Source organism: Lepisosteus oculatus, chromosome 4 (assembly GCF_040954835.1).
Source record: "Lepisosteus oculatus isolate fLepOcu1 chromosome 4, fLepOcu1.hap2, whole genome shotgun sequence".
Classification (NCBI taxonomy): Eukaryota; Metazoa; Chordata; class Actinopteri; order Semionotiformes; family Lepisosteidae; genus Lepisosteus; species Lepisosteus oculatus.
Genome location: NC_090699.1, coordinates 66,234,246 through 66,243,661, shown reverse-complemented (window position 1 = coordinate 66,243,661; position 9,416 = coordinate 66,234,246). Strand labels below are relative to the sequence as shown.

At 60.6% G+C, this 9,416-nt stretch overlaps 1 protein-coding gene across 1 annotated transcript; it reads left to right on the top strand.

Moving 5' to 3' along the window:
- The first annotated feature begins 460 nt into the window (after positions 1–460).
- Positions 461–8,583, top strand: qars1 (glutaminyl-tRNA synthetase 1). The gene is made up of 23 exons (XM_006631064.3): positions 461–706; positions 1,729–1,879; positions 1,963–2,072; positions 2,305–2,380; positions 2,479–2,543; positions 2,703–2,756; positions 2,975–3,029; positions 3,134–3,205; positions 3,291–3,376; positions 3,514–3,600; positions 3,697–3,796; positions 4,280–4,358; positions 4,513–4,752; positions 4,834–4,926; positions 5,208–5,345; positions 5,955–6,042; positions 6,118–6,264; positions 6,562–6,663; positions 6,847–6,939; positions 7,119–7,246; positions 7,376–7,442; positions 7,608–7,733; positions 8,304–8,583. The coding sequence occupies exons 1-23, from the start codon at positions 596–598 to the stop codon at positions 8,352–8,354; spliced, it is 2,319 nt and encodes a 772-aa protein (XP_006631127.2). The 5' UTR covers positions 461–595; the 3' UTR covers positions 8,355–8,583.
- The last annotated feature ends 833 nt before the right edge of the window (positions 8,584–9,416 follow it).

Below are 9,416 nucleotides of genomic sequence, written 5' to 3'. Positions count from 1 at the left end.
TTCTAATAAAATTTAAATAAAAAGGAATTTAATTTTAATAGCATGAGTAGAGGGAGCAGTATTAGACCATTTAATTTTGTGGATGAAGTATTTAGCCAAAATAATTAACAGACTAAAAATAAAAACATATCTTTTATCCAAATCAGATCTAACAAAATATAAAATAATATCAAAATCTTTCAATTTAACATTTACCTTTAAAAGTTTAACAATAACATTTTGCAAAATCTATCCAAAACAGTTTTGTATATATGCAGTTAACAAAAAAATGTAACAAAGATTCCTTCTCGTTATTACAAAATACACATAAATCATCTTGTTCGTGCTTAAATCCAGCAGTAGTTTATAAATCGCGTCCACGCTGCCTTTATGATGCAACCACTTGCAAGCATTCGGTGAACCCCGCCCACTTTTATAAGATCACTACTCTGATTGGCTATTCCTGGGGAAGAAAACCGGAACTCAATGATTCAAGCTAGGATTGGCTAGAATCGGCCAACCCTGGGCAGTGATTGGTCAAGGCTCGTCTCTGCACCTCCCCTCGGTGGAGGAAGTCAGGACCAGAAAGAGGCATGTGTCTGAGACCGGCGTAAAGATGGCGGACTTGGTAACTCTTTTCACTGAGATCGGGCTCAGTGAACAGAAAGCGAAAGAAACCCTGAAAAATGAAGCTCTCAGCTCGACCCTCAAGGAGGCGATTACCCTGGTAAGTGAAGATGAGTGAAGACAGGACGCCAGAAAGCGGGCATTGTGGCTGGGTCTGCTCACATGTCATTGCGCAAACCCTTACGTGTTAATGATAGTTTGCAAAAGTTTACGTGTCTTTTTTGTCGAAAGAAAGGTTGCGTTTTCTAAAGCAGGTTCGCCCCCCGATCCCGATTTTGGGGAACTCTCCAAAAAGCCAGGTCTTCTCGTGCGGCTCTTCAGCCTAATGGGTGTTCTGGTGTTTTCAGCTCGGGGTTGTGCGAAGCAGTTTTAAGTAGTAGGAGCCGATCGGGTCGCACGCCTGCAGTGTGACAGTGACTCCAGAAGGGGGTAACACTGTCCTGCACCATCGACCCCCGCCGGATGCCCCGTTTACTAGGGCGGTGCTTTGGCGTCAGCCAGGAGCTGGGACTCAGACAGCTGATCAACTCTGCTGGGAGCCCAGACCCAGGTCTCGCCGGCTCCCTCCTGGAGGTTGGAGGGTCGTGGTCAGGAAGCAGAAACCCAGTGGGCCAGCCGGTCTGTGTGGTCAGTCTGCTGGTAGCCTGGGCAGCGCTGTGGCCGAGGAGGCTGGAAGTGAGGGACACAGTGGCTGAGGCGCTGGCAGTGCCCCCTGGCCAGGCTGTGGATTCTCACTCTCGGATGATCGGATGATGCAAACGAAGGACACAGAGCTGTACGCCTGCAGTCCTTCTGAGCGGGGTGGGAGCAGGGAGAACATCGGATTATTTCCAGCGTACAAGCTGGGAGGGCTTCATGCACTGTGGACGTGTGCGGGACACTGGTCAGTCACTGGTTTAGGGTTCTGTTGCCAGCCACTGACCAGTTTTGGGTTTAGGGTCTCCTGCCAGCCACTGACCAGTCTCTGGTTTAGGGTCCGCTGCCTGTTCGTCTTGGCGCCCGGTTTGGGAATTCTGTGGGTCGGCTCAGTGGAACTGCTGTGAGCTGCTTGGGGCAGCTGGGTAAGGGGTTCGGGGGGAGGACGGTCTCTGATGATGTCACCGTGCGTGTGCTGGTGCCCAGGCTCGGGGCGTGGCGGGACCGGCGGGCGTGGACAGACCCACGGGGACCCTGCTGTACAGCCTGGCCTCTCGGCTCCGCGACGCGCGCCGCCTGGCCTTCCTGACCGAGCACATCGCCCTCCGCAGGATCAGCACGGAGCTGCAGCTCTCGGGTGAGTCCGGCCCCCCGCGCCATGGCTGGTGCCCGCTGCCCCTCCCCTCCGCTCCTACATCTCCCCCTCTCTGCCCCTCGCAGCCGCGCTGGAGTACGTGAAGAGCCACCCGGAGGACCCCATCGCCGCCCAGGAATTCCAGGAGGCGTGCGGGGTGGGCGTGGTCATCACCCCCGAGCAGATCGAGGACGCGGTGAGCTGGTGGGGGGGTCCGTCCAGGGGTGGTCAGTCCTAACGCTGAGGGAGCAGCTCCTGATCAGCTTGACTGAACAGCTTCTCCCAGTCCGCCCCCGGGCCTCGGTCAGCCCCCGGGCCGCTCCGGCCTGTCCTGGCCTGTCCTGCGCAGTCGGTCAGCCCCCGGGCCGCTCCGGCCTGTCCTGGCCTGTCCTGCGCAGACCGGTGAGCCCTGTGTTGTGCTCCTGCAGGTGGAGGCTGTGATCCTGAAGCACAAGGAGCAGCTGGTGAAGGAGAGATACCGCTTCAACATGGGCCTGCTGATGGGTGAGCCCCCCACACTCCCTCCCGCTCCCCCCTCGCTCTCCGAGTGCCCCCATACTCCCTCCTGCTCCCCCTGTTCTTGACTCCTCTCTCTCTCTCAGGGGAGGCCCGCACTCGGCTGAAATGGGCTGATGGGAAGATCATCAAGAACGAGGTGGACATGCAGGTGTGTAAGAACAGGCACGCAGGGGCAGAGAGGCTGGCCTGTGGGGGGCGCTGTGTGGGGGGGGCAGAGAGGCTGGCCTGTGGGGGGGCGCTGTGTGCCCAGCGGGCGGGCGGGGGGCCAGGTTGAGATGGCTGATCTGACCCCTCTGTCCTCCCTCAGGTCCTCCACCTCCTGGGGCCGAAGACGGAGGCCGACCTGGAGAAGAAGTCCAAGGTGAGGCTGTAGGAGATCACAACAGCACTGCACAACACACCACACCTCAACACAACACAACACACCACACCTCAACACAACACAGACCAGCGCTGCACGGCGCGGCACACACAGTGAGCAGGGAGAGGCTGGGCTAGTCCTGTCCTCCTGCTGGACACTGCTGTCCCGGGCTGAGCAGGTGGTCAGCTGCTGCTGAAGTCCGGCTCTCCCTCTCCCAGGTCCCGAAGCCCCGAGAGCCGGTGCAGGACCGGAAGGAGGAGTCGGCTGGGAACGGTGAGGGGGGGGACCCCTGGGGCGCAGTGGGGCGCAGGGAGGCAGTGGGGGTGGGGGGCTCTCCCCCAGGGGCGCTCGGGACCAATCTGTCCGTGTGCCCACAGGCGCGGTGAAGCTGGAGGGCAGGTCCCTGATGGAGCAGCTCCGAGGAGAGGCGCTGAAGTTCCACAGGCCGGGTGAGGCCTCGCGCCGTGAGCCGCCGGAGCCGGGTCAGGGTCGCCAGCCTCCCTCACCCTCCCTCACCCTCTCCTCTCTCCGCAGGCGAGAACTACAAGACGGAGGGGTACGTGATGACCCCTCACACCATGAGGCTGCTCAAGGAGCACCTGGAGATCACCGGGGGGCAGGTACTGAGGGGCCGGGGCGCAGGGGGGCGACAGGGGGCACAAGAGGAGAGCAGAGGGAGCAGGAGAGGGACAGGAGGAGAGCAGAGGGACAGGAGGCACAGGAGTATTCTGTGTGACTTGTTGTGTTCTGACGGCAGGTCCGAACCCGGTTCCCCCCTGAGCCCAACGGCATCCTGCACATCGGCCACGCCAAGGCCATCAACTTCAACTTCGGATACGCCAAGGTACCGGCCCGGCCCGCCCGCCCGCCCCGCCCGGCGCTGGCCCGGCGCTGGCCCGGCAGAGCCTTCACCGACCTGTCTCTCTGCTGCCCCCTGCAGGCCAATGGCGGGATCTGCTTCCTGCGGTACGACGACACGAACCCAGAGAAGGAGGAGGAGAAGTACTTCACTGGCATCAGGGACATGGTGGAGTGGCTGGGTATGTTCCCAGACTCCAGAAACCTGCAGTCCTGTTTGTCTCGATTTCAAATGCTTTGCCCCATTGAATCGTAAAATTGTGTGTTATCTGTGTGTCTCGTGGAGAGCAAGCTGGGGTCTGCGAAAAGACAAATTCCTAATCCGAGAAATTGTTTATGGCCAAAGAGATCTCTTCTTGTTATCTGTGTGTGCAGTGGCGGTGCTAGAAGTGCTCTGTGTGTTATCTGTGTGTGCACACGCGGTGCTGGACACAGTGCTGGTGTGTGTCGTGGCTGCAGGCTGACCCCGCACTCGTACAGCACTGCGGCGGCGCGGGGCTCTGAACACCCTGCGGCGGCGCGGGGCTCTGAACACCCTGCGGCGGCGCGGGGCTCTGAACACCCTGCGGCGGCGCGGGGCTCTGAACACCCTGCGGCGGCGCGGGGCTCTGAACACCCTGCGGCGGCGCTGTGCTGTACAGAACTGTGCCTTGTCTCTCTGCCAGGGTACAAGCCCTACGCGGTCACCCACGCATCCGACTACTTCCAGCATCTGTACGACTGGGCGGTGGAGCTCATCAGGAGGTGAGAGCAGAGCCCCACTTCAAGCCCCCCCTCTCTCTCTCTCCCCTGAACCCTCTCTCTCTCTCTGCGCCCCTCTCTCTCTCTCCCCTGACCCCTCTCTCTCTCTGCCGGAGAGACTGCCCCTCACGCCCCGCCTCTTCCTGTTCCCTGGCAGGGGCCACGCCTATGTGTGCCACCAGCGGGGGGAGGAGATCAAGGGCCACAGCCCCCCACCCTCGCCGTGGCGGGACCGTCCCGCGGAGGAGTCGCTGGTGCTGTTCGAGAGGATGAAGAAGGGGGTCTTCGCCGAGGGGGAGGCCACGCTGAGGATGAAGATGGTGATGGAGGATGGCAAGATGGACCCTGTGGCCTACCGCATCAAATACACCCCCCACCACCGCAGCGGGGACCAGTGGTACGGCCCGCTCTCGCCCGGCGCGCGTGCGGGGGGGAGGGAGGGAGTCGAAGGGCTGCTCTGACCCGTCTGTCTCTCCAGGTGCATCTACCCCACCTACGACTACACCCACTGCCTGTGCGACTCCATCGAGCACATCACCCACTCCCTCTGCACCAAGGAGTTCCAGGCCAGGTGAGCACTGTCGAACCCGGCGCAGAGAGATGGACTCACCAGCCCGCTGTGGGGCGTCTCTGTAGGGCCTCTTGCTGTGGTGAGACCGCTGACGCTCCTGAACCATACTCTGGGGCGGGGAGCCTCATGTATGGAGTTTGCATGTGCTCCCTGTCTGTGTCCCTCGCCGTGGTTCAGGGGTCTGTGTGCAAGACCGGCTGGGTCAGGGAGGAGAGAGGATGAGGACGATGCGAGTGGGCGGTGCTCGTGCACACGTTCACTCCTGTGTCTCTGTGTGGCAGGCGCTCCTCCTACTTCTGGCTGTGCAACGTGCTGGACGTGTACTGCCCCGTGCAGTGGGAGTACGGCCGCCTCAACCTCACCTACACCGTGGTGTCCAAGAGGAAGATCATCAGGCTGGTGGAGACGGGAGCTGTCAGGTAAAGATGGAACCACTGGGGCTCACCTGGGGCACACCACACCTGGGGCTCGCACGAAGCTCACCTGGGGCACACCACACCTGGGGCTCGCACGAAGCTCACCTGGGGCTCAGCACACCTGGGGCTCGCACGAAGCACACCTGGGGCTCAGCACACCTGGGGCTCGCACGAAGCACACCTGGGGCTCAGCACACCTGGGGCTCGCACGAAGCACACCTGGGGCTCGCACGAAGCACACCTGGGGCTCGCACGAAGCACACCTGGGGCTCACCTGGGGCTCAGCTCACCTGGGGCTCAGCCAGGGCACAGCACACCTGGGGCTCAGCTGGGTTACAACACACCTGGGGCTCAGCTGGGGCACACCACACCTGGGGCTCAGCTCACCTGGGGCTCAGCCAGGGCACAGCACACCTGGGGCTCACCTCGATGCTCCAGAAAAGAGCACGGTAACTGGGGGCCGGACCTCTGGCCCCACGTCTCCTGTGATGCAAGGAGCTGGGAAGCAGCTCGAGGGGCAGAGCCCGGGTTCGAACCAGGAGCCTCATGACCCGCCGTGTGGGGGCGCGGTCACGGCCCAGCAGCGCGTGACGGTGCTGTCTTGTTGCGCAGGGACTGGGACGACCCTCGTCTCTTCACGCTGACTGCTCTGAGGAGGAGGGGATTCCCACCCGAGGCCATCAACAACTTCTGTGCTCGGGTACGAGGGGGCGGGGAGGCCCGTGTGGTTGGGCCCGTGGCGGCTGGGACGTTGCTGATGCTGTTGTCCCGGCAGGTGGGCGTGACGGTGGCCCAGACGACGATGGAGCCGCACCTGCTGGAGGCGTGCGCTCGGGAGGTCCTGAACGACTGCGCCCCCCGGGTCATGGCCGTCCTCGAGCCCCTCCGCGTCACCATCACCAACCTGCCGCCCGACACACAGGTAGGGCCTCGGCCCTGCGGCCCCGCCTGCAGACAGACAGGGGGCCCACCTGCGGCCCCGCCTGCAGACAGACAGGGGGCCCACCTGCGGCCCCGCCTGCAGACAGACAGGGGGCCCACCTGCGGCCCCGCCTGCAGACAGACAGGGGGCCCACCTGTTCCTCCTCCCAGTAACAGGCCTGCTGGGAGAAACGTGGGGCCAGCAGGTCCTCTCTGTGGTTTTCTAGCCTGTTGTGGATGGGTGTGAGTAGGAGTTGACTGGGATAAGGGAGTAGCTGTGCCTCCTCTCTCCGTGCAGGTGGAAGTCCGTGTTCCCAATTTCCCGGCGGATGAGTCTCTGGGCAGCCACAGCGTGCCCTTCTCCAGCACCGTGTTCATCGAGCGCAGTGACTTCCGCGAGGTCAGAGACAGCGGGGCACCCGCTTACAAGAGCGCACGCACACACTGACGCACGCACAGACACACACACAGTGACACGAGTGCACACACTGACGCACACACAAACGCACTGACAGAACTGCACACAAACTGCCAGTACTTCCAGTCCGATGTTGTTGTTGTTGGCCTTTGCCACCCCCTGCAGGTGATGGAGAAGGGCTACAAGCGCCTGACCCCCGAGCAGCCTGTGGGCCTGAGGCATGCTGGGTACATCATCTCCGTGCAGCAGGTCATCAAGGTGAGCTTGGGGAAGCAGGAGAGGGACGGGAGGCACAAGAGAGGGAGAAACAGGGAGGATGACCAGAGACTTTCAGAGAATTCTGCAGAGCAGCTAGTTTGGTGTCTCCCTCTCCCTCTCTCACTCCCTGACCCTCACCCTCTCTCCTCTCTCTCTCTCCCTCCCTGACTCTCTCTCAGGACGCCAGTGGCTCAGTGGTGGAGCTGGAGGTCACCTGCACTAAGACCGATGCAGCAGAGAAGCCCAAGGCCTTCATCCACTGGGTCAGCGAGCCCCTGCCCTGCGAGATCCGGCTCTACGACCGCCTGTGAGTCTGCACTCGGGACAGAGGCTGGGAGGGGGAATGAGGAGGAGATATGTCGCACGGTCGGAAAATTCCGAATTCTCAGTTCGGGTCTCTCAGCTAATCCGTGTCTTTACTTCTGTGTGCGTACAGCTTCCTGCACAAAAACCCTGAGGACACCTCGGAGGTACCAGCCGGCTTCCTGAGTGACGTCAACCCCGTGAGTGTCCCGGTACAGCCCGGTCCAGTGTAGCCACTGTATAGCCCAGTCCAGATTCCTTAGTTCCTTAGTCCTCCAGACTCCAGTATTGGAGAACAATTCAAGCAATGACCACTCCTTCTCCCTCTATACCTTGCCTGACCCAGAGTGCTTCTGTTCTCCCAGAACTCTCTGCAGGTGATCAGCAACGCCTTGGTGGACCGCTCGGTGGGCGGGGCCAAAGTCTTTGACAAGTTCCAGTTTGAGCGCGTTGGGTACTTCTCAGTGGACCCCGACAGTGCGCCAGGGAAGGTAAGCAGAACACCTCTGAGCACGCAGATGAGCAGCCAGTCAGCAGTTAAGGAAGGGATGGATGGATAGCCAATCAGCGCTGGGGACAGTTGGCCTTAACAGCCTGTACAGCCAATCAGCACTGGGCAGAGGTAGCGGGAAGCCGTCAGGATGTGAACTTTCTTCAGGAAGAGCTGTGTATTACACAGAAGTGCCAACAAGCACATCCACCCTAAGATTCATCCCCAGTTCCGTCTGCCTCTGCCTCTTCTTCTACTTTGCTCTTTTTCTCCCACTTTCTCCCTCTTTCTCCCTACTTTATTTCCTGTGACCCAGTCTCTCTCTCTCCCCCCAATCGCCTATTCCTATCCGCACTGTTAAACCCCTTCCTATCCTTGTCCTGAAACACAAACTAAGTGGAAACTATGTGAACATGAGACATGTATTTACACAGAGGGTGGTAGGAGTGGGGAACACGCTACTTAGCCGTGTTATCAAAGCTGATTCCCTGGTTTCCTTAGAGAAATCTCGTCTCATACCTCCTGGGTACCTCTCACCATTGATTCTCTCCCCTTCCTTCCTTCTCTCCAGCTGGTGTTCAACAGGACAGTCACTCTGAAGGAGGATCCAGGGAAAATCTAATTGGAGGTCTGTCCAGCTGCGGAGCAGGACATTCTATATCCCAGAATCCCCCTTGGCAGCCGCTCGAGGCCAGGGGTAGAGTGGGGCTGCGTCTGTGGTGTTGGGGTGGGGCAGGTGAAGCCAAACTGTCTCCCGTCTTCTCCTCGACTTCCTGCCAGGAGTGTGAAGCTTTTCTACCGCGTGAACGCCAGGAATGTGGCCGCTCTTTGAAATAAAAACGTTTGCTAAACCGACGGGCTCGGTGGTTTTGTGAGATGGGTGTCTCAGGCTTGTGAGCAGAATGGGGCAGTGGGGAGAGCGCACCGTGCCTGTGGGCGCACCTGGCAGGTGGGGGGGAGGGGCGCGCACAGTCCCGCAGCCTCCTGGTGTGGCCCTGGGACTCAAACACGGACCCCAGAGTGACCAGTAGTTACAGGGGGCAGAACCCCCTGAGTTGTGGGCTGAGCTGCTGAGGGGACGAACTGCAGGAGGCCGTTCCGCTGTGTCAGCGATCCGCAGTCCCGTAAAGTGAACTGCTGCCCAAAACACCTGGGCGCAGCAAGCGGACCTCAGGATTGACCTAGCGGTCCAGCTGGTGTCCGGTGGGGAGTCCAGCGTCCAGCTGGTGTCCGGAGGGAGTCCAGTGGACCTGGTGTTGTCCACAGGGAGTCCAGTGGTCTGGGTGCCTGCTGGTCAGTCTTGCCCCTGTCGCAGGTGGAACGGGCTGGGCCGGGCCTGGTTCCGGCTGCCTCGGCTGGGACACAGTGGCTGCAGGTCCTGGCGGGGGAATGGATTGGGATCCCGGGGCCGTGGGATGATGGCCGTGCAGACAGATTCCCACACGTCCACGAGACGCAGGAGCCTGTGCCCGGCGCGCTCCTGGAGAACATCGCCCCCTGCCGGAGCCCCTGGAGCCCCGAGAGATCTGGGGTCATGAGGGATCCCCTGATCATCAGCCCATGATCCTGGTGCCCCTGGAGCTGGGTCACAGCCCCACACGCACTTCCACTTCTGAGCCACCTTTATTTTTAAACACTTTCGATCTCCTCCTCGTGGCTTGTGTGGTGCCCCGGTCCCGCCAGC

What these genes read in the sequence shown, in the direction of transcription:
- qars1 (XM_006631064.3), top strand. Translation starts at nt 596, where the DNA reads ATGGCGGACTTGGTAACTCTTTTCACTGAGATCGGGCTCAGTGAACAG. An exon ending in AGAACGAGGTGGACATGCAG is followed by an intron (nt 2,544 to 2,702) that starts GTGTGTAAGAAC and finishes GTCCTCCCTCAG; the next exon opens with GTCCTCCACCTCCTGGGGCC. An exon ending in TCAACTTCGGATACGCCAAG is followed by an intron (nt 3,601 to 3,696) that starts GTACCGGCCCGG and finishes TGCCCCCTGCAG; the next exon opens with GCCAATGGCGGGATCTGCTT.